At 39.1% G+C, this 25,554-nt stretch overlaps 1 protein-coding gene across 5 annotated transcripts in view; it reads right to left on the bottom strand.

The window, feature by feature from the left end:
* Nucleotides 1–24,096, bottom strand: part of zmynd11 (zinc finger, MYND-type containing 11) — a 30,206-nt gene extending 6,110 nt beyond the window's left edge. For 3 of the 5 annotated variants that reach the window (XM_042497120.1, XM_042497121.1, XM_042497122.1), the window contains exons 1-10: nt 23,928–24,096; nt 20,111–20,246; nt 16,012–16,171; nt 13,588–13,611; nt 5,972–6,133; nt 5,227–5,304; nt 2,240–2,332; nt 1,305–1,392; nt 376–431; nt 70–147 (exon numbers count right to left, since the gene is read on the bottom strand). In XM_042497120.1, the coding sequence (XP_042353054.1) occupies nt 70–147; nt 376–431; nt 1,305–1,392; nt 2,240–2,332; nt 5,227–5,304; nt 5,972–6,133; nt 13,588–13,611; nt 16,012–16,171; nt 20,111–20,241 (870 nt within the window). In that variant the 5' untranslated portion in view covers nt 20,242–20,246; nt 23,928–24,096. The remainder of the gene's footprint in view (nt 1–69; nt 148–375; nt 432–1,304; nt 1,393–2,239; nt 2,333–5,226; nt 5,305–5,971; nt 6,134–13,587; nt 13,612–16,011; nt 16,172–20,110; nt 20,247–23,927) is intronic. The other 2 variants (XM_042497123.1, XM_042497124.1) reach the window with 1 other exon arrangement.
* Nucleotides 24,097–25,554: the final 1,458 nt, after the last annotated feature.

The following is a 25,554-nucleotide window of genomic DNA, read 5'->3' as shown; positions in this document are numbered from 1 at the left end:
AAACAAGAACATCTAAGATAAAACGGTGTGTTGCTTTGACCTGATGAGAGCAGGTTTGGATGTACTCACACAGGGGTAACAGAACCAGTTGTCTGGCCGCGCGTTCGACAGGTAGAAACAGTTCTTACACAACAACAGCTCATTTAGCTGAGGGAGGAAAGATACAGGATAAGGGAGGGAAGAGGGAGATGGAGAAGGGACAGAAAAAAAGATAGAAACGTTAAATGTACAAATACTTTTGACAACCTTTTGAACAAATCTGGACTTAACACATATAAAATCAAAGAAAATGTATACTAATAAGCTCTTCACTTAGACACTAATCCAAATGTCACTGCTCTGAACTGTGAGAGAGATCAAATAAAACAACGTTACCTCGTGGCATGTGTCGCTGAAGAGCAGCCGTGCGATCTCCGCCTGGTCGCTGTGAACTGCAAAAAAAACAAACAGGCGATGCTCAGCGAGAAAGTCAGCAAGAAAGAAAAGGTAAACTTAAATCGAGAGTGGAATAATATCTTTAAGTATATGTTTAGAAGAAAGGACATCGATTAGGATTGATAACACAAGTGATTTTTCTTTAAATGAGATGATGATTCATTTACAGCTAGTTTACCACATTTTACCACACAGGAGAAGGATGAAAGCCACATAAAATGATGCCTTCATTCAGAACATCCTATGAAGTAAAACGGACTTTCTGGCTTGTTATAATTTATTCTTCGAAAAGGGACTTAAAAGTCATTTTTCGATCACCAATGGACTAAGAACAAAAAACTAAGACGTGCTGTGTAGTGTGTACTACTATCTTTTGTTTAATAACCCCTGCAATATTTCAGTTATAAAATTCCCAGATATCCTCGTACATCCACGGACAACTGAGCAAATGCTTCCTGTGTGGGTAAGTCTTAAAATAAAAACTTAAAAATGCATAAATTTCCACATACAGTTCGGCTCACTACTTTTTACTTGAGAATGGTCTTGTATCAACTGTCAAATGTCTTTTCTGAGTCTTTATCTTGTTTATTTATTGTTTGATCAGATTCATGATTTCAAAATCACAGTTTCTGTTTCTTGTACAACTGCTTATGTGAAACAAAAATCAACTTCAACCAAATTTAGTATGTTTTATTTAATAAAAAAGGGGTGTTTTGTTTGTTTTTTTTTTAATTCTTGTCATGAAGTGCCAAAAAAATTGTGCTATTGGTAAGAAACTCATTGAGCCAACTCACTGTTTCGACTGTATCAGTGTTTCTATCAAATGTTAAACTAAACCACGGAGGCAACATGTTGGAACTTTGACCCACCTCCATAAAGGATGGCAGTGTTGTGAACAATCAGCTGAGCATCTGCTTTGAACTCTTCAAAGGTTTTATACTTTCCTTCAGACAGGTTCTGAGAGACAAACACAGAGAGAAAGACAGACGGAGAAAAAAATGAAGAGAGACAGTTGGTCAGACATAGAGGGAACAAGTACAAAGAGGTCTATTCACATGCTGGGCGCGTGCGTGTGCGTGTGTGTGTTTTTGACCAAACTGCATGAGGTCCAGGAGAGGGTAGCATACTCATTAACACACATACACATACACGCGCTCACACACACACACACACACACACACACACACACACACACACACACACACAGGTCTGGGCGGTGCTCCAGTGTGTCTGGCAGAGGTTCGGTGTGATGCACCACTGACCACAGCACAGTCCTGCCTGACCTCACACACACAAAAACTCACAAAATCTGACCACAGTGAAATCAAGTGTTACCGGTATGACCTAAAACCACAATAGATAAAAAAATAAGATAAAACAGCTCAAAAAGGCAGTTAAGGTAGTTTAAAACCTTTAGCACCAGATTACAACAAAAATCTGCACTTCCTCTCAGAGTCATTACTTAAATATGACCATACAGTCATGCTACACATACTCTTACATTCTCCGTGATTTACACTTTCCAGTGACATCATTATTTTCACTACAAATAATCATCCATATATAAGTCAAATGCAAAAAGGAACTTGTAATGTCTTATTCAGCAGTTGTCTTTTATACTTCTTTAAAAGTTTTCAGCTACAAAGAGTATGTTCAGGGATGCTTTAATCTAGCAGTCGAAGGGGATTTGCGTAGGAGTTCAAACGCTCAGTTGAAAGAAAAAAATCAGATGAATAAATGTGTGACGTAGAAAAGAGGGTTAGATAATAGGACATAATGGTTTCAGAGAATGCGTGATGGTCACCTCGTGGATGTCTGAGACTTCCAGCGCAGTGTGGATCAGTCGTTTGTACATGGGATGTTTAGTGTCTTTGCCTTTCTTGTTCAGGTCCACTGCCTGCAAAAGTAGAGGAGGGATAGTGATTTAACACCACTTTATAAAGAGGAGGAAGAGGGAGGGAAGTGTAAGAGGTAAGGAATGGAGTAATGAAGCAGGGACACATAGAGGTGACATGGAGGATAACTGATGAGATTTGATACCATTTTTATAGGGAGCACTAGGATGAAGGGAGACAGGAAAGGGAGAGCAAGAGAGGAGGGGAGGAAAAGTAATGAGATTTAACACAACTTTAATAGAGTGGAGAGTGAGGGAAGAAAGAGAAAGGGAGGGATGGAGGGAGGGAAACAAGAGATGAGCAAGTCGACAAAGTAATCGGTGAAAAGGCAGATGAAGGGTGGGGTAATAGGAGGGGAATAAAGGATGTGTTTTCCTAAGTGGTAGAAGGAGTGAGGGTTATCGTTGGTAGTTACAGTGCTGTGAAAAAGTATTTGCCCCCTTCCTGATTTCTTACTTTTTTGCATGTGTGTCACACTCAACTGTTTCAGACCATCAAACAAATTTAAATATTAAACAAAGATAACCCAAGTAAACATTAAATGCAGTTTTTCTGATGAAGATATTATTTGTTAAGAGAAAAATATTATCCAAACCTACATTATCCTGTGTGAAAAAATAATTGCCCCCCTTGTCAAATGATGAGGTAATTGTGATTAATCATATTATTGTGGAAAACTGAGTTCAATTTCATAGCCACACCCAGGCCTGATTGCTGCCAGACCTTTCAAATCAAGAGATCACTTAAATAGAACCTGTCTGACAGGGGGAAGTCGGCCATATTGAACCCAAGATATCATGCCGCGATCCAAAGAAATTCAGAAGCAGATCAGAAGAAAAGAAATTGACAGTCAGTCTGGAAAAGGTTACAAAGCCTTTCTAAATCTTTGCGACTCCAGCAAACCACGGTGAGAGCCATTATCAAGAAATGGAGAAAGCATGGTACAGTGGTGAACCTTCCCAGGAGTGGCCGGCCTACAAAAATTACCCCAGGAGCACAGTGACGACTGATCCAAGTCACAAAGGAACCCAGAACAACATCTAAACAACTGCAGACCTCACTTGCCTCAGTAATGGTCAGTGTTCATGACTTAACCATAGGAAAGAGACGAGGCAAAAATGGCATGCATGGCAGAGTTCCAAGGCGAAAGCTACTGCTGACAAAAAAGAACATAAAGTCTCGTCTCACTTTTGCCAAAAAACATCGTGATGATCCCAAAGCTTTTGGGAAAATATTCTGTGGACTGATGAAACAAAAGTTGAACTTTTTGGAAGGAGTGCATCCCGTTACATCTGGCGTAAAATGAACACAGCATTTGATAAAAAGAACATCATGCCAACAGTGAAACATGGTGGTGGTAGTGTCATGGTTTGGGGCTGCTTTGCTGCTTCAGGACCTGGACGACTTGCTGTGATGAAGGAACCGTGAACTCTGCTCTCTGCCAACAAATCCTGAAGGAGAATGTCCGACCATCAGTTTGTGACCTCAAGCTGAAGCGCACTTGAGGGTTTTGGAGTGGCCTAGTCAAAGTCCAGACCTGAACCCAATTGAGATGCTGTGGCACGACCTTAAAAAGGCGGTTCATGCTCGGAAACCCTCCAGTGTGGCTGATTTAAAACAATTCTGCAAAGAAGAGTGGGCCAAAATTCCTCCACAGCGATGTGAAAGACTCATTGCCAGTTATCGCAAACGCTTGACTGCAGTTGTTGCTGCTAAAGGTGGTTCAACCAGTTATTAGGTGTAGGGGGCAATGACTTTTTCACATGGGTCATGTAGGTTCAGATGGCTTTTTTTCCCTTCATAAATAAAATCGGCACTTAAAACTGCATTTTGTGTTTACTGAGTTATCTTATAAACTTATATTTAAGTTTGCTTGATCTGAAATGGCTGAGTGACAAAGGTGCAAAAAAAGTAAGAATTCGGTAAGGGGGCAAATACTTTTTCACAGCACTGTACATGGGTGTAGATTTTAGAGAGAGATGCACCCCCTCCATATTGGGAACATGTGCATCCAACAGAGGACTTTAATTTTGACAAAATTGAAGACATTTCCATCTTCAATTGATGCAGAAAAGGCACAAAATGGTGCAGAAAAGGCACAAAATGGTGCTGACGGGAAATGAAGTTTTTGACGCTCAAAATTTCCCTCACACCACCCATTTTAAATGTGTGTCCCCCAATGTTGAAACCTCAACCGTGGGCAGTTACGCTAGTCAAATATTTTATTAACACAGCAGAGGCCTCAACCACAGTTTGCAGTCTGAGTGAAGAATTAAAGCCTTTAAGCCTTCACAAATTCCATTAAAATGGGTTTCTTTTTATTTGAAGAGAGAAAAAATAATCTTTTTAAAATCTGAAAATGTTTGTTTAGCCTCCAGGCTTCTGATTGGATGGGCTGGCCTACGTGTTTTAGTGAAAGTCGGCTGTCAAGATACAATGTAAACAAACTTGTGCTGGTATGTGACTTGGGCACTGAAGATTTAGGGCCAGTTCAAGTGTAAAACAGTTCAAGTTGTAAAAAAACACATCAAACTAGTCCATCAATCTGTAAATCACTGCAGGGACTCACTGACTTTCATGCAATAGTACATTCATCTCATGTGATTGAAAGCTCCTGCAGCATAAGAGTGATACAGCTTTTTTTGACACAAGTCATGGTCATAATATTCAAGGATCGACCCAGTCCAACTCCAGTAAAATTAAGTACAATACAACAAATATTCACCTTGCAAAACAGTGCCGAAATCTGCTGAAAGATAAGGGTGTTTTCTTCCTGAAGAACTATGACCAGAGGCCATAGGATTTTGAAAACTATCTGTTGTGTTGTCACATGGAGTTTTGATGGGGTTGAAGCAGCGAAATGATTAGTAAAAAATAAATATCTGATTATTCTCACCCTCTCCTTCATACGCTGGACGATGAAGCGCAGGTATTTGCTCATTTCCTGTTTGTTTAGGTTCTTCTTTTTACTGCCCTGCAGGGGAACAAGGAGGGACGAGGAAAGGGAGAGGGAAAGTGTAGATTAGATTAGACTGATTTGACCCTGTAACCCAAATGCTCTTATACATCTACACACTTAAGATGTATATTTATATTGGCTGAATGCAATGTCCCTCAAACACACATACAAACACAAAGTCAAGGGCTTTGCAGAGGAGACAGGAAGTGAAAAGAGGAACAGGGAGGGAACAGAGACAATGAGACACTGAAACAGCTACAAATAGGAGACAAAGAAAAAAATGACTGAATACTGACTGACTGACTGACTGACTGACTGAATGAATAATGAATATGTTTTTGTTGTCTTTCTTTGTCAGGCGTTTTACGTTTGTATACAACTTACAGTGAAACCATATGGCAGTTTGTGGCTTTCTGCTTGCACCAACATTAGTTTAAATGGCTAATAACGACACTACATACACATTTTCTTGTTTGTTAAACATCATTACAACAAAAGTTTTTATTAGGGAAGAGATTAAGAGAAATGCAATTAACTGAAGGGAATTTCTGCAGGATAAACCTAAATTATTTGTCTCTGTCAACACTGGGTTACTATAAAAAGGTTATTACATATTATTACATGAAAGCATGAGACATAATGTTCATTAAAGAGTCAACACACCTCCTGCCTGACCACCTACCCTGCAGACGACACACTGCCAGTGGGATCCTCCATCTCTGGGCTTGAAGTCCTCCGACAGACATTTGAGGTGGTAAACCCGGAAGCAGTTGTCACATGCGAGGACGTCTCCCGGTAGGTGACACTCGAAGCAGTACCAGTCGTGGCTCTCTGCCTCCCACTCCTGCAGGGAAGACACAGCAGAACACACAGTCTGGGTGACCCCCCCCTCCAACCTGCAGACCACAGCCGGGGTGGGGGGGGTGGGGGCAAACGACCTCCTTCGCCCTCTATCCTGAATTAAAACTGGTGCTGATCAGACCCCCTGGGAGTCGGGGTGTCACGTTTGTTCCCACGCCACTAAACAAAAGAAAAAACATCTAGCATTTTAAATCAGTTTCTTTTTGAAAAAAAATGAATTTTGGCTAGAATCGTGTTAAAAATGACCACAGGGTGTGGTCAGCTATTACGGTTTTAAATTGCACCAGGCCAACAAATCCTGGTAATCCATAGAAAGTAAGTGTTAATAAAATCAAGCTAGGGTGAATGAATAATTCCAGATCTGGTAGCATGATTGTTATATCCAGGCACACTCAGTGTACTTCACCTGCAACTTCTAATAACACCATTTCATTGAAATTCTACATGAGGCACTCTAAATGCAAAGGCTAATAATAATAATAATAATAATAATAATAATAATAATAATAATAATAATAATAATAATAATAATAATAAATAATAATAATAAATAATAAAAAAACCATCATGTTTTACATTTCTCCTGAGTGTGAATATGAACCTAAACCAAGTGTAACAGTATCCAATGAAGTAAGAGCAAAGAAACTAAAGTGGTTTTTTTTTTTGTTTTTTTTTTTTTTTAAAGCTAATTCAGACAAGTCACACTGGCCCTAGCAACAGCAGGCGCTGACAGCATAGAGCTCTAGTCATTTTGCCAAAAGGTCACCAGCTCAAATTGTGAACCACCTAAGAAGATGTTGGTGGAGAAATCAAAGAGAAAAAAAGCTACCCTTCTCTAAAAATGCACTTTTCAGCACAGATTCATTTTTTCCTCCTGGAGAGCTCCTGGGTGCCAATAGAAAAAAAAACAGTTGTATTGAGTTGCCCCCAAGTGTGATTATGTAGAACTGCATTAATGCCAAACTTTGCTCAAATTAAAAAAACAAAACATGCATTGAGTCCTTTCCAGAAAGAATTCTAATTTTAAAACTAAGCAATGTTCAGTCTGAGGGAGAGGAAGGGGGGCTCATTGACCTATTCCAGAATCCATTAACGATATGAAAAAACACGTTACTGTGAACATGTTTGTGCATAAACCACAACTACACGCAGGCTTGAACCACTGTTAAAAACACTAGGCAGCTAGGGTTTATCTAGCCTGCACAAAACTGATACGTGCAGTTCACCAAGCACCACTTTGTGCAGTCAAATGAAATTTCTGGTGACTCCTTGGGTAATCATTGGCTAACCATAGAGCTACGTCTCATTATTTTTTTGGTACAGATCACAAATGTGTCAAAAGCAGTGGTTCTCGATTCAGGGGTCATTAAGTAGGTTCAGGGGGTTCCCAGAGAAATATGGGGAATAGAATATTTTCACAATTTAATTCACCACAGGAGTGAGTCCCGTGTGAGAAGGAGTCATAAGAGTGATTATGCTGATCATAGGTTTCATTTCCTCCACATTCGTTTCCTCATCTGCAGTTGCCAACTATAGAATTCCAGTTCTCAAAAATCTTTTCAGATGCCCCTAAAGTAAAATCTAATCAAATGAGGGTCTGTGATCAAATGTGTATCAACCTAGGGCACCTTGACATAAAAAGGGGTTGAGAACTACTGGTCTCAAGCACCAAGTATCAAAAACTGCAAAGTACATTTTTTCTAACAATAGTTATTGATTTTGATTACAAAAAAAAAGATCTGAATATTTTATTACATTTAAGTTCTTGTAGAGATAAACAATTCAATATCTGAGAACACTGGCTCGAGAACTTTTCAGAAAAAAAGTCTACATTTCTCAAAGCAGGGAATTTTAGTATCATAAAAAAGGTATTGGTACCAAATGTACTGTACTGTTTTTCATATCACTGTAAAAAATGATTTATTTTGTGGTAATTAAAAGTTATTATTCAATTATTTGTGTTCTTGCGTTAAGGGCTGGAAGATGCAGTGCAAATGTGACAACTTTTTCAATGTATTCTTGAATCTGAATGCGCACGTGGTACAGTAGTAGTTTTCATTAATATACGGGGTTCAAGTGAAGGGCACAGAGACAGGAAGTATGAACTGCTAAAAATTCAACTACTTATCAGTCTGTCAAGAGTCCAACTCCTCCCACTCACAGTCTGGACCTGCTCGGTAGGGGAGAACAGGAGAGTCGTGACTGACTGCCGCTCAGAAAAAGCTAGAGAAAAAAGTCTATTTCTTGATCTTTTCTCCATGTGTTCATGTGCTGCAGGCTGTGTTTGAGTTGGAGAAGGTAAACTAGATTTATCTAATAATGGCAGTGATGATCAGAACTTTCTGAGAAAGTCAGGCTGACAAGAGGTTGCTCAACATTGCGGTTTTGATCACAGAAGAGCATCTTACTAGGAGATCATTTTCTTTAACAACCCTGATAAGCAGAAGACAAAAATGCACAGTGCAGCAGCAACATGCAGAGTTAAAGCCCCTCTGTCGCAAGTGGGGAAGAAACAAGCACAACCATAAATAGTCACAAGGACAAAAGGAGTGAGCACAGCACTGACATCCACACTTCTTGTGTCGCTGCAAGACAAACACCCTGATCAAAAGTAGGGCCTGCCAGGAGGAAGCACTCTACACTGTAAATCCAGCGGTTCATTGGAGGCTCTATTAAAGGATGACTGTTTGATGCCTAAACTAGGACTGGGCAATATAGAGAAAAACAAGTATCACAATATTTTTTGCAACAATATTTTAAGGTTGACTATTGCTGTTTTCACAAAATATTTACACAATCAGATTTTTTTCTCTTTTTAACTCTTTCATTTTAAATTAAGATATAACACACACATTCTTTTGTATTTTTTTCCATATTTTTATTAACTTTTTTCTTAACTTTGGCAATACTTATTCTGATTTTTCAATTTAATTTCTCACTACGTTTCTGTTATGCAGAAATACACCAAAGCAAAATATTAAAAGTGAAAATCTACTTGACAATAAACCTAATTCTGATTCCGACAGAAATGTAATCCCAAACTTTCCCTGTTTCCAGCTACTCAAAAGGAAATGATTTGCTACCTGTTTTCTGTTTTATAATCATCGCATATATCTAACAAGCAATTTGAAAATGTCAACTACAACTTTGGGAAGTTGAAACTGTGTGGCATTACACACTAAATAAATTAGCCCAAAAAAACGATTAATAGATAAGGTAAATGATCATTCTTTACAAAACTAATGTTTTGTTGTTTTTGGTCATTATGGTTAGATCACATTCTTAATCTGGGAACAAACAGTCTATGATAAGTGCAACCAGGGAATTTCGCTAGTTTATAATTACAGCTCATCTAGGTGTGAATATACTCAGAAAATCCATCCACAGATTCCTCAAGGGACTTCTACTTTTTAGAGCATAACAGACTCTTCACCCACACAAACACTTGACAATACAGAAATGGTCCTTGTGTTCTGCCGAATGTCAAGAGGCACTCCACTATTGTTGGGTTGTCTGATGAAAGACAAGTGGCTGACTTCAAAAGCTGCAGCTCTCTGAGCCAAGGACACAGTGTCTGTGGCTCCACGGCAGAGTGAGTTTCAACAGAGGCGTGGGTATAATCGGGCCCCAGCAAAATCAGATATTACGACAGCAACGTACTGTTGACACTGGTGTTAGGGTAACATCATGCAAATGTAGGAAATTCTGATAAAACTGGCACGAACCAAAGACTTAACCAGCAAAATAGGCACAAAAACTTCCAAACAAAGCCAAAAAATCTGCTTTTGTGTTTAAATCACTTTTGTAAACATCCGTTAAATACCTCTGAGATTTCTGGAGGGAGAAATGGGCCTCAACTAAAAGCTGCCAACAAGGGCAGGGACTTGGATAGTGATAGAGGAGGAGTAGAGGCAGCCAGAGGGTTGGCTGCCTTTAGCCATCTCCCCCACTGCTTTCCTACTCTGGTTAACAGCTCTGCACTGTCCGTGTCAAGCTGGGACACGCCAGAGAGCCGAGAGAGGCTGAGCAGCAGGGTGAGCATGCCTTCTAATGACCTACACAAAACAGACCCCACAATTCATCTCCACCTCCTGCTGCTTTTAGATGTAAACTGCTTCACTGTAGTGTGACAGATCCACATGGATCTGACACTGCCCTTTAACCAAATATGCACTTAACTCAAGTTTTAACAAGTTCTCTACAGTTTTTTATCTTTTAAAAACTCTTTTCAGACACCAATTTCTTGACTACATTTCAAGATTTTGTCTGGTGTTCACACCACGTTGAGGTCAATAGTGGCTGATCGATGGCAACATCAAGTGAGCTGTATCACTTTGTTGCTTTAAAAGATATTATTACCAACAGAAGCGCAACAGTAACACCATTAAGAAGTCGGCAGTTAAGCTCAATATTAGTAATATTTAGATTATTCTTTTTTATGACATGCTTTTGTGAACAAGGATAAGAGCCAAGTGCTTCACAATATAATATAAATTAAATTGCAATATAAATTAAATTCCCTATCATGGTTTAAAGGAGCTGTATATTACATTCAGACCAGTAATACAGCAGTAAACACGTACTTGCTGTGTAAAGAAATAGTGAAGTAATGACATCCTGAGCAGAGAAACAGTTATGCTAGTTCTGTTTGTTGTATTCCCAGATTCTCTCTTTGTTTTTGTGGTAGACAGTCCGACACTACGTCCATATGACCCCTTTGTGTGTATCCCGCTGGCTAGCTAACTGTTGCTGCTCTGCACCGCGCTCAAACGGCAGTTACTGCTGATTTCAGGACAGAAGCGTCTGGTTACCTACAGGTTAGAAACCCTTAGCTGTGTCAGCACTGTTACCGCGGTTAGCACTGTTTATGCTGTTAACACAATTAAGTGCTAGCCACCGGCTCAGCCACCATGTTGAGAACTGTGATTAGACAACCTCTGAATCAGAGATATACTCTGAATATTGTATACAGCTCCTGTAAGTACTTGTAAAAAAAAAAAAAAAAAAATTAATACATATTGTAAGTAATTACCAATAGATAAAATAGCCAGGCACTAATGCCTGTTTTTGTCTTGTTTGGATAATTAAATACCTCACAAATCAAAGAGCTATACTTTGAAGCACTTAATGACCATAATGCAAATATATTCATACACGATGAATACTGCCATAAAGCAACCCTCCTCTGTGATTTGCAACATTACCTCAAACATTAAGGGAAAGAAAACTCTGTATTAAACAAGTTCATACATTTCTTCAACAGTACAAAAGAAAAAATATGAATCTACATTGTCTCACAGCATTTATTACTATATAGCCCACAGCTATTTTTGGGATTTCCTCTAGGAAGTGGTTTCACCAAGACAGTAAACCACACATACTAAATACACAGCATTTACTGTGTGAAAAAGTGTCTCTCTCCTTCCCCAAGGGTTCATGTTTTATTTCAGTGTTAAAATTGATTCAGATGTTAGAGGAGGTGGTCATTGATTCAAGCAAAGTGGCCGACCTCCACTACGACGCTCCCCAGGAGACCTAGAGCTCAGTAATAATGTTCTCACATAATGAAAAATGTAGATTCATCTGAGAGCATAATCCATTTAGAAGCTCGTAGAGCAATCAGAATTTAAGTTTCAAAGTGAAAGTATTACCAATGAGGAGGGCGCAAAGTCAAATAATGTGTTTGAACAAGGGAGCTCACTGAACTTTGTCAAAATAGTGGGTTAGTAAATTAGAGGGAATAATGTGTATTTGGGCTCTCTTTCACAGTTTGGTTACTGTCAAAGCGCATGAACACATCATATTATGTTCATTATCATGCATCACAAGTGAGTAGATTCAAATTAACGCCAAAAAACATCCTCAAATATGCTAAATTTAGAATATGAATTGAGAGATAAAGGCAAACATTTGGGGCAAACCTGGATTTAATCCAATCTGACTTGAGGCAGTGCATTTAAAAACTTGTTTTCATAATTTGACTGTGCTATTTTTACCAACTGTGACAGCAGGGCTGATATTGTTTTTGACCCTGTAAGTCTTTTTGTCCCTGTGTGTGTGTGTTTGTGTGTGCGTGTGTGTCATTATGGCAAAATGTGGTCCTGGAGACACCTATTGTAGCAGGGACTACAAGCAGTTTAGAGTATTTTACCAGGTATTTATATGCATATGTCTGTGTGACAAACTACACAAATGTGTAGTTGGAATCACAATGAACGGGGACTTCACAGATGGATGTGGTCTGAGCTAAGGCACTGGAAGAACGGTGGCAGGAAGCGGGGAAGGGGCCAGCATCGCAGCTGGTAGGATCTTACTGCAAGATGGTCTCTAGTTAAATGTTATGATCAGTGTTGATACATTGTGGCTATCAGGAGTAAATATTCCTGAGGTCAACACAAGGACACAGCACATGCCAGCTGGATTGAATCCAGGCACCTGTGGAGGAAGAGCTGCCTCGGCTTTTCACATTCAAACTGTCCACTGAGTGATCGCTAACCTAAAAAAGCTGTGTTACTAGCAGCAGGCAAGGAGAAAACTAAAGAGCACAACAACATAAACCACAACCAAACATCCGCCCCAACCCCACCCGCCCCAACCCTGTTTCATCAATTGAAAATGAAGAAGAAAAAAAAAGCATGCCAGACAGAAGTTAAGAACACGGCAGAACACACCCTCTGAGGAGAACTACAACTACCAAGACCAAAATACTACAAACGCACGGATGCTTGCTACCAACCTGCAGCTATGCTAGCATTGCTTGTCATCTCACATGATTCAATTAAAAAACGTTGTTTAGTCTTCAAGCTGATATTCACACTTGATCTTTGAATCTAGTTGGCAGCGTCTAACGGCCAAGAACAAGACACAGCTTTGAGCTGTACCAAGTCAGTGTTTTGAGTTTTTATTCAAGCAACGGCACATCGGTAGATAAGTAGCGAGCACGTACTTTATCAAGATCACTGATCACTTCGTAGAAACAGAGCTGCAATGGACTTTCATGAAGCTTTTTAGCGCAGAGCTGAATGACAGCAAGTAGCTTCTGGCAGTGTGTTTAATATGATGTACTGTAGGCAATTTCAAAATGGAAACCTGATATGTTTTCAGCTTTCACCTTATGTGATAATTTCGTTTAAGGTGCAGCTAGCACGCTCACTCACAAGCATTACACAGGGCAAGAAGACTGAATTTCTTGCCACTGGCATAGAAGGGTTTCCATCTCATTTTAATAAAGCCTACAACTTTTACGCTTACCAGAACATACTGTATGTCGTTTAGATTTAGTGCGACCTGCATAAAAAAAGATTCACTTAAATCCCTGACAGCACTGCATTTGGCAGAACCGATTTCTCACAGAATGATGTTAGTTGAGAGGGGGGAGATGAAGGGATCAAATGAGGGAACAAACCCTGAATTTGAAAATAACAATGCAGTCCTTACCTTGCTTCCCTCGGCTTTCGGCTCCTGTGATTGCAAGTGATTCAGAGAGTAGTGTTTAAAAGTCCTGCTGCTAAAAACCACCTGAGCTCCGCTGGCCATTGGACAGTTGTCATATCATGAAAGACTTTTTTTTTTTCTCAAATCATATAAATATATTTTGTGATGACACCACAACAGTATAGACCCCACAACTTAAATTCCCCCGTGCATGTTTCATTCCACCTTTTCCGGCCTGCAATCATAACAATAACCTTTGATGCAAAGATTTTATCTACAAAATGTACCTTCAGTTAAAATAAACTGGCACATGTTTTGTACAGGAGCATGTACAAGTCAAAACCACCAACTAATTCATGTAAGAACTAAGAAAAGCTTCTTTTCAGCTTTATTTCTTATCATATTATTACTATTCTGATTCAAATTGCATCACTTATTTCTTTCTTAAAAATCACTGATGATGCTCTTGTAGTTTAATGGGTAGTGTGACAGATATTGCCAGGGTGTTAGCACCCTGGTGCAAAAAGCACTGGGATTAAAGCAGCCACCAAATGCATGTTAATGGCACTTTTATAGTAATCCATTAAGTGCTCTTTGCATTACAAATGGTAGAAAGTATGAGGATGCTCCCCAGGTAGTGCTAATACACCGTGAAATGACAATGCTACTGTGACAGAGACAAGTGAAAGCTTCGCTACACTGCGAACTAACCAGGGAAATAAGAGAGAATGAAAACAATGACTTCACAATAAATAAAACATTAATATCACAATGCTGCACAGCAGAGGGCTGCCTGAGCAAGGCAAAAGTTGATACATATTTCATGTTGAACATTTTCATACAGACACAGAACTAAGTTTGGCCTGAAATATTACTCCTTTTCTTAAACTTTAATACCTCTCCTGTTTATTTCTTCACTGAGTACTTCTTCATCATGTTTGATCACTGTAAATATTTGCACCCTGTAATGTCTGCATACAGTGACTCCGTTAACACTGTGTTCACACTGCAAGCAACTTGACAGATGGGTGCTACATCCTGACAGAATCTGGGTGCTGGTATTAAATAGATCTCATGTGACAACTTCATCACTAAAAATGTGCTACCTAAAGGGCTGGTTTGCTTCATTAGCCAAACGGTCTGTATATTGCAGCTCTGATCGTCATCTTTCTCAGTGCGTAATGGCTCAATCTCAGACAACTGAATTCTTCTTTGCTTTTTTCTTCTATAAATGATGTTGTTTCTGCCAGTTATAAAACAGAAGCAGTAATCTACAATCAGAAATAATAATACACTTATTCATAGAAAATGACAATCCAGTAGATGGACAGTGATACATGCAGCCATACTACAAGACTTTTATCTATTTAATATTATTGTTTTCCTTCAAGGTTCTGCCAACAATTAGTTGATTAATCAAATTAATGGAAGGACTAACTATTTTAACAGGTCATTAATTGTTTTGCCAATGCATTTTTCAAGCAAAAATCTCATGTTAAAAATTCACATTCCGGCTCATTAAACATCTAAAGATTTTACTTTTCCTCTTGTTTAATTATGGTAAATTGATCACCTTTGGGTTTTGGATTGTTGGTTAAAAGATTAATTTGAAACCCAATATATGGCTGGATCATTTGTACAAAGCTACAGGGAGGGCTTTTAATGTGAAACAAGGACTTAACTCTTAACAAAAAAGTGGCCGGCATACACCCGGTAATGGACTTCAGCGTACGCGTTGACCTTCGCTCACAGAGCTGGCCTCGTTGTTGCTAACCAACCTAATATTTCATGCAATTACATGTTAAAATGATGAATATAACTCTTAGACACAGTCACAAAGCAGTGGGGACCTGCTTTCTCTGGACCTCTACCCCCTGATCACTGATCAGCTCTTTTTTGCTCCATTCAACACAACCTGTAAAATGTCCCATCAGAGCCAATAAGGAGAATTCATACATGAATGTTCCTCAAATAAACTGATCAGGCAGGCCTCGCCTCTGCGGTCCAGCAGAAAGAAAAAGGGAATTCAAGGTCATCACACTGGGCTTTAGGAAACTGTGAAAGCAGGTTTCACCATTGTCTTAAGTTTTATTAGATCATATTATTTATCAATCCATCCAGACAATACTGAGCAAATTAACCAACAATGAAAAACAATAATAATTGTTAGGTCGTTTGAGGTCGGTGAAAGAAAAGTTATTTTGTTGTCATTAAAGTTTTTTGAGGAATGTTGGACTTGATTTTGTAAAAAAAAAAAAAAAAAAATGTTGCTGACAATGTGAACACAGTGACAGAGAGAGACACCAGGTAAATATCTTACATAACGAGGACAGATTTTGCTTGTGTGTGCTGACCAATAACACAAAATCTAGAAAAGGATTCACTGTTGCCTGTGTTAGAAAGCAGATAAACTGTTACTAGACTTACCATCTCATCTCCGGGCAGCCAGTATCCTTCCTGCTCGATGCCAGCCTTGGAGCCCTTGCAGCCAACAGTCAGGGTCTCCACCACCAGGCCGTCCTTCACTGCCAAGCTCAGCTGCCTGGCAGTCTCCTTAGGGTGCATGCCAAACACACGGCTCAGGTACCTGGACAGGTGGAAGTTGAGAGGTAATTGGGCTGTGTGTGCGTGGTGGCCATTTTTTACGAAACACGGACCTTTAAAGAACTTGGATGAGTGTCATAAAATTTCAGATTTTAATTGGTTGCTTAGGAAGCGCTATGTCTTTGAAGCCAGCCCGCGCCTGTATTCATGATCATCACTTAAAGAGCGTGTATTTTCTATGATCAGAAAATTACTTGCCTCTCGGATTTGTAATTTTCCACCAACAATACCCCTACTCTCCATAAATTAGATTTATACTACCCAAGACACAGATAAGAGACACATGTGGTTTGAAATTACAAGCAGAGAGTCTTTCTCATCTATTTCCTCCTCTAACGCATCCCACCATTTCAAAAACGGCCTGCTTGATTCCTGCAGCTGCCTGCTGACTGGCAGTGAACCTCTCTGAGCAAGGTCATGTATCCTCAACTGTGGCAGACAGCCAACAAACAGAATATGTCAGTGGGGAATCAGGTTCAGTCTGTATTTACTCCTGAGTTAAAATGGAGAGGCCGATAGTCTGTGAGGTGAACACAAATCGGACCGGATTACTTAAAGCAATGGTATTAAAACCAAGGTACTGGGGATCTAGGATGAGACTCCACCAGGCTCCCAAAATAAATCAAGAAAGAGTTTTTAAGTGTATCAGACTAACATGCCAGAAAATATTAAATCATCCCATCACATATCCGTATTGCTTGTTCTGTCTAACAAAACTCAAGGATGTATAGTTAAGTATCATGCAACACAAAGAAAACCAGCAAATGCTCACATTTGAGAAGCTGGAAGCATCTGAATTTTTAGCATTTCTTGCTTAAAAAAATGTGAAGACTTTAAATCAAATTAACAAAAGTTAGCTGCCAGTTCACTTTGTGTCAATAGATCGATCACTTTAACATTGCTGATGCTAGGGCTGTAAACTTCTGATGAAATGGTCAACATGTTGGTTGACGTGCTTTTGTCTGACCACATTTTTATTGGTGTTACATTAATACGGCTGTGAATCCACCGGACGCATTTCCTCTCCCTACTGAAAAATGGCAGTTGTTGTTCTTAGACTCTCCAAAGACATTCAGTGTCGGATTTAGCATTGTGGATTTATTTTACTAAGTCTCCAAAACGACACTACAGTTCAAGGCTGTAATACAAAGCTTCTGAAAGTATACGATCACACCGGAGCTCTTATTGGAGCAGCAGGATGGCTTACAGTAACTTCTTGGCTAAAAATAGCAAGTCTCTCTCAGGCATGCAGCATTACAGAGATATTCAACATCGGTAACGTTATGGTGTATATGACCTCGTCAGCCCCAGAGTTAACTTCTGTACTGTCAGGTATGTCAGGTTTTTCTCATCAGTGCTGTGCAAGGCTAAGTGCTTAGATGGCAAACGCTTCCAGGTTAAGTGCAGTCGGTGCACGGTGGCGATTATGTTAACCCAGAGATGACATGCAGACTTCTTTTCCCTATCGACCTATCAATTAGTTGAAGGGTAGGTAAAATGTCATTCAACCAAGATTTTCTTTGGTTGATTACAGCTGCAGCTGATGTCTAGTTGTTGCTGGACAACATTAAAATTTTTTAAAACTGTCAACCCAATCCAGTGTCCTCTTTTAATTCATTGCATTAAAATGATTTACTTCATACACTTGACAGCAAGTTTGTGAAATGATAAAATGCATATTTTTGACTTTATTGTGGTATTGTTTTGTCTCCTTTATTGCATATTTAATGGATACTGTCCATTACCTTGTTGTATTTTGAGGGGGACTATGTGTCATTTTTTTCCTTGGTTACTTTATTTTTTATTAACTTACTATAACAGGGTATAAAATGTTCACAAAAAAATAAAATAAACCTGAGTCAAACATTTCATGAGTTTTGTTTAAACACATACCTGGTTTAACAATTAGCTTGGTTAATAATTAACAAATTGGTTCTGAGCGGCCTGACTGCTGTGGCTGTGACCCAGAAAATTGCATTTTTATCATGTGAGAGAGGGTGGTTAATCATTGCTGCTGCCTCGCTGACTTTAGTCTCCTCTATTTCCACAAAACCAAAGTCATCACCCTCTTGGACACAAAGCCAGTTTAGTGAAATTAAGCTACAGTGTGGCTGGATAGGGTGGAGGTGTGTGTGTGTGTGTGTATGCTGAGGGGAGGGAATCAGGGCTATCCGTTGCATGCCGCTGCTTACAGTTGCCATGACAACAGCCACTCGCCGCCGGGTATTGATTTGGCAAACAGCCAGCTCCAAGGTGCTCGCCAACTTGCTGTATGAGATGTGCTAAGTGTTTCATTTAGTCTCTGCTCCATCCGCTGACTGAAAGGAACGACTGATAAGCAAGGTCTGCCACTGATGATTTATCATCGATTTGCAACGTTTGAACAATGTAAGATTTACTCCACGGATAAAATAATGATGTAATCATGAACCAAACCTGCTGTAGATTCTGTAGGCCGAGTTTCTACATGCTTGGTTAACATAGGGTGGCTTATTTTAGTGAACAGTGGTGGGAGAATGTCAGAATTCCGACAGCTGTCAATCTAACCATTGATCATTGCCTGTTGAGGCACTGAATGCATTATTTACCAACATTGCTACACAATCAGTTAATCAATTCAATTAGTTGTCTGAAAAAAGAATTCATCAGTAACTATTGTTATGACCGATTAATGGTCATTTATCAAGCAAACAAAATAAAATTTAAAAAAATATTAAAACATATATTAAAAATATTCTCTGGTTCAAGCTTCTCAAATGTGAGATTTTACTGTTTCTGTTTTATGTCAATGTAATATCTTTAGGTATTTCACCCTTTACTTCTGTCATGTTATAAAATAATTTGGATTATTTAAAAATATATATCATTAAACTGACAATGAAAATAATTAACTGCAGCTCTTTAAATTTAGGGGGAAAAATTAATTTGTGAGTACTTCAGCTGCTTTAATCAACAGCTCTGTGTCGGGTTGGGTACCAAAAGCCCTTTTATGTGTGCTTCCTGCTGGACCGAACCGCAACTGAGATTTCTTTGCCTCTTTTTGGTGCGTAGCAAGTGTTCAAAAAGTTAAAGCTATTTGTCAGCATGAGCCAATTTCCCATTTGTTTGCCAGCTGAAAAGAAAGTTAACCCCAAAGTTAGCAGGCAAAATTTGCCTCTCACTGTAAACTCAAGTCAAACTTTACTTTGCTCTTATTAGTAATGTAACTGTTATTTAATACAAAATTTTTGCTGGTCATAATTTTTTTGTATTTATTCATATTTATGTAATTATGTATATGTTAAACTGTTTTAGAGTTAGGCCTACTATATTGCCAATTTCAAGTTCAAATTCGCCTTTGCAATTTAAAAAAAGACGTTCTTTAATGTTGACTGTCAAAGTATCTGTTCAGGCACCATTTAGCTCTAGTACCATTTTAAAAGCATGATTTCAGCACCAGTATCGGGAGAAAAAAAAAATCAAACGATAACCAACCCTATACCTGAGAATAGATATTTTATCTAAAATAAAAAGTTATTTCTTCTGCAGACACATCTCATCCCGCGTAAGACACAAAATGCCGAGAAATTATTGATGCAACACAACATATCCACATATAGTAGGTTCAAGTAATGGTATGCTTGTGTGTGGAGCTGTTTTTCTCGCCTCAGGTCATCACTGTGCTGATTTCAATCACCTAAAACCCTTTGATTAGGGAGCTGTTAGGGAATACCTTCCTTGAGGACGCGTAAGCAGGCCAAACTATAAAGGTTTTTTATAGATTTAAGATCCCTTCCAGAGAAAATTCTTTACCTCTAATTCTCAAAAATGTATAAAACTGTTTTATCTTTTAACAGTATGGCTTGAACTTCAGTCAAAGGACAATGGACACAGATACCATGAAAGATACACATCATGTCTGTCTTGTCTGTGATTAACTTACTTGGAGATCCTGTCCATGTTTGCAATCTGTTTCTGGTTGCGGACGACCTCAATGGCCGCCCACACATACTGGACCACCTTGGGGTCCGCCTGCCTCTTCTTCACCACGCGTGACATGATTTCCTTATTCATCACAACTGAGGGGAAACAAAGGAAAAATATACATCAGCAGATGTATTTGCTTTTGTTCTGTTTATGACAAGTAGGTTTAACTATATTTAAGATGTCGTACCAAAATAGGCATGAGAGGCTGAATTGTTCATGGCAGTAGAACTACTATTTAAAGAATACCGGTGGTTATGTTTATAGTAATGACAAAAGCTGTCGTTACAGCCTTAATGTGATAGTCTCAGTGTTAGTAGCACAGGTCAGGTTGGTAGCAGCAGTAGAAGTAGTAGTAATAGTATTTCTTTGTACATCTTACTGTCCTGCAAGAGATATTACATAATACTACTCAGCAATGCTGAACAGCAAAATCTGTCTTTAACATGCAATAAAAATATCAAATAAAAAAATGATGTTCCTTGTTTTGCAAAAATGGTGATAATAATTACATAAAACAAAAATAAAATTGTAATAACAACTTCTTAACTGCTTTATATTCCACTCCATTAAAAAAAATACAGTCCGATTTTAAAAGAAAAACTGCAAACTGAATTAGAAAATACAAATACTTCAATATATAACAACATTATAAATTCACACAATTACGATTAAGTGGATACTTGTCTTACACATCCTTTGACTTCACAATTTTTATAACTGAGCGTTAACCGAATCCCTTTTTAAAGTATGTGAAGCAAACTGCTCTATAAAAATGTGTTTTAGATGTTTGTGCTGAGGTCAAATTGTTTAGAGGTACATGCTATCACAGTAGTTAGAAATATTTTGAATAAATGTTATGCTGTAGCTCTGACGCAGGTCCAAAAATATTTGTTGTGACCCGTGTTGTGATCACTCCTCATGTACTAGGTGTTGGATGTTAGTCAAACTAAAGCTACAATCACCTGCAGACATAAATTCAAAAATATACTGAAATGTCCTATCACAGCACCATTTATTTCAAAATTCCTATATCAACAGTTCTGAAAAGGCACTGATTTCATATCAGACATATTAATGTTGCGCCTTGTTGTCATTACCAGGACATTCTTAACACCTCAGGCCCTTTCCCTCAGTGACAGTTGGGCATCAAAACAAATACCGCAATGCTGATAGATGCTCAGAAAATGTCAGAGGGAATATGACGAGGAAAACTCTTACAGACCTTCAAAGGTTCTGAATAATACTAGCTGCCTCTTTGCTGCGGTGCACGGGCCTGGAATATCTTCAAATCCAATTTTATGCGTCCCTCCTCTTAACCGTCCATGAAACTTAAGATGTCACTTTCATAAATCGCAGCCAAACGCTAACCATAATAATGCTTGGAGCACTTTTATATGAAAGAGGATGCTTTGTGGTAGAGGAGGCTTTGACAGATGTCAAGAGAGGATGTTCATCTTCACACTTTGCTCATGAGAGACTGAACTGTGGTTTAGAGTGAAAGAAAAACATGTAAGACACATATGTGGTGTTAACAGAAAACTAGCAAATCATCCAAAACTAAATGCATATGAAGCTAATATCTACACAAACCAAGAAATTTAGAGGTTTATATTTCGGTCATGGTCAGAGTGGAGGTTTCATAAGCTGAGATAGTGTTTGAATTCCTTTCAATGTTACTGAATCATCCATTAGGTTTTTTACAGGTTAAAAATGTAATTGTTTCTTGCTTCTATATTTGCATAGATTATTAGCGGAAACAGAGGGCTCAAAATGACATAATCAGGGATAAACAACGCAGCTAAGTAATTATTACATATTAGAAAAGAATTAGCTTATAATTTTCAGACATCACAAATTCTTCATTTTCTACATAAATGAACTCCAGGCACACTAAATAAGGATCCCCATGGTCATAGAAAACATGGAAATGTCATGGAGTAGCACTATTTCTAGACTTGGAAACATCAAGGAATTAGTAAAAATTCAGTGGGTTAACATCAACAAATGTTTTCACTATATGTGTCAATGTAAAGTAGCTCTTATATGTGACAAAGTGCAACAGTGTTTTGTTCACCATCATGTGTATTTCAACATTTTTTTCCTGGCATTCTGTCTCTCCCTTTATGTCTGCCAGCTAGCTGAAAGTATGTTTAGGAAAACATGAAATGGCAAATGGGGCAAAATATCTTGAGTCCTTAAAAAATCCGAGAAAAGTTTTGAAATTTAGCCCATGAAAGAGTGTGGGATCCCTGTTAAATGCAACAATGCTATCTTCAGAAGGTAATAAGAGATATTGAGACTCATGTCATTTTGAAAACGGTGACATTAAAAGGGTTTCTGTCCAACAAGCATAAATTGTATTATTGTTAGTAAAGGCAACGTTACACAAACACTGTGGCAATGTGTTTATGTGCACATTATGCTACTCAGAGCTACTGTAGGAAGTGCGGTGGAACAACATCTTCCACACATCTTGGTGCAAACATCACAGCACATCTTGGTTCAGAGGGCCGCAATCAACCCAGACATCTAAGGGGACATTAGAGAGAATGGGAGCAGTAAGGTGACAGTGAGTAATGTGAGCTCCCCTCTTTTGTATCAAGTGCAGTAGGTGTGAAGGAGGGGCACCTGTGCCGTGATGCCAAGACAGCATAACCCCTACTCTTTCCTCCATATGCGTCTAACGGGCTGGCATGTACACAGCACAGTCAGCCACCTCTACCAGCCTGCACATCTGTCTCCAGAGAGCTAACACAACATGATGACAGGACGACATCGTGCTCCCCAATCAATTAGGCAAGGTGTGCGACACCGGAGGCCAATTACAAGACAGCCAACACAGGTTTGGAGGCTTTTGTGGCTCCCAGGGTAAACAATGAGACTACACGGCGCTGTTGGTCCTTTCAAGGGAAACGTGACAGCTCCGCCAAACGTGACTGTACAACAACCATCACCCCAGTTACCCACGATATCAATTAATTCAATTTCACAGGTTGTAAGGATGCAATGCTATCCAGAGATTTTAGCACCTTTTAACATTAGCCAGCTAATAGCATACACATTGACACTGATATGAAGGGGCCAAGCGGGCCGTTCCGTGAAAGACCACTTGAATTATAAAACTGTTACTCGAAGCTCAACAACACTTGTCGTAATTAAATGTCACAATAAACACCAATGGTGGATTTGGCAACAAAGAGGGTTAGCCGTGGAAGGCCACAGGCATTGCCATTCAAGAGGCTGGATTTAGCTGCTAGCAGGCTAGTTAACGTCCAGGTCCAAATCTAAAGCTTGTCAAAACAAAATGACCGAGTTAATTTGCACTAAATAACCAGCCAACTGACACTGCTGGTGTATTTAATGATAGTATAAATAAGCACGTCAAATTGCTGGTTAGCTATCAGACAGGCTGTCGTGGTGACTTCATTTTTGTTAGCGATGCTAGTAAATGTTACGTAGCTAATCCTAGCTGGCTGGTTGGTAAACCTACCCTAGCCAACTTGTCAGCTAACCAAGACCAGGAGCACCATAAGAGCGACAAGCGAGTAGCATTTCATGTACACCTAAAGCTGTGTCCGCCGTCACAACATAACGACAAGCCGCGGGCTAACTAGCTACCTACTCGTTTGTTTTGGAGGGCGCCATGTTCACAATCCTCCATCACGGGATAGGAAAGGCAGCTAAGCTAACGGCGCTGCTCGCTGGCTACCTCGTTAGCCGCAGTGTTGTCAGTGAGCGTGTGCCATTTTCATCAGGATAAAAATCAAACTTACCTTCGCTACGGTGTCACTAACACACAGCTGCTGCAGGAAATCCGCGAAGGATTAAAAACGAGGCAGCTTACATTAGTATTTTTTCGGGCTAGTTGAGGCTGCGGATGGTGGTTTGTGTCCAGCTGGCCACAGTACAGCAGCGCTGGGCTGGGAGGTAAACACAGACAGCGCCAACAGAGCCGAGCGGAGCTGCTGAACCAGAGGGAGAACTCTAGTGGTGGAATCCGACTCACTGCACCCAACAACCGAGATAATTAAAGGGCCAGTCCGGTGATTTAAATGTCAAAGTCAGTTTCATCTGAATCAGCTTTATTGGCCGAACTTTATTGGTATGTACACATACAAGAAGGGCTAAAGTTAAAATAGGACAACAAAGATATGCTGTTATGCACGCATGCACACACACACGCACATTGTATTGTTTACAGCATGATGGGGTGGTGGTGGTGGGGTGGGTCACTACAGAATAGCATCGCTATATTTTGCATGGCAATATAGTAGCCTACACAGAAGCCAGGTAGGCCAAATGATTTTTTTTTTATTTTTAATTAATTTTGCAAAACATTTTCGGTCAACTATATGTATTTTGCTGCAGTAAAAATGACTGAAGTTAGATCAACAGACCAAAAACTTTATTTTATTAAACACGTATTGAAAAAGTTTTACTGAGTGGACAGAAATTGCTATTTTTTAAAAAGGTAATAAATCACAATAATATTGCATGCATATATATATATATATAAAGCGGTGCATAAAGCTGTCTCCATTATATATTCATATCAGTTACACTTTTTCTCCATGAGGCTTGCTTTATACAGCAGAAAATATTGCATTGTATTGTAAACACATTACATTCTTAAAGTGATTATGAAAGAAGCTCAAATATTGACAGAAAAACAAATGAGAGGATGTCAAAGTATCATGCATAATGTTTAACTGACAGGTGATCTCTGTGCAATAAAGAAATACCACAACAATCAGCCCTCAGCAACAAATAAAAGACAAATTAAGCTTAAGACTTAAATACAGTTTTTAACCCACTGACCCTTCAATGACCTCTGTTTATTTGAGTTTACAGAACTCAGCAGTGTCTCCGTAATTGTAACGAAACCAAAGTCCAGCACAGAGCATCTGAGTGAATGTGGTCTGGACTCTGTGGAGGAGAGTCATGGCTTCAGAGATGCTGTAGAAGGACAGAATACCTGCACTGTGATCCAGGTACTCTGAAGGACTGGGGACCTAAAGACAGGGGTGTGGACTCCATTGTACAAAAACATGCAACTGTTTTCGTAACATCGTAATGTCCAACATTTGTCATTAAACCCAAATCCACATTCTGTTGAATTTCCTGTTCTGTTGATATTCTGAATGCGACTGCTACATCAACTCCTCCTCCTCTCCTCTCCACCTCCCAGTAACAACATTCAGTCAGACTCTCTTTACTTAGGACCTGACAACATTTAATGAATCTGTCTGGATAATGATAATGTTTCTGATGTTGACTCATAAATTTTGCTTTTTTGTTGCCCTCAGATAATAACAGACATGTATGTGCTGTGTTTGGATCCAGTGTGATTTCTTTTGCATATTTTTTGCATATTTTTGCATGCTTTTCTCCATGAGACGG

Source organism: Plectropomus leopardus, chromosome 12 (genome assembly GCF_008729295.1).
Source record: "Plectropomus leopardus isolate mb chromosome 12, YSFRI_Pleo_2.0, whole genome shotgun sequence".
Lineage (NCBI taxonomy): Eukaryota > Metazoa > Chordata > Actinopteri > Perciformes > Serranidae > Plectropomus > Plectropomus leopardus.
This window is presented reverse-complemented; position numbering and strand designations above follow the sequence as displayed.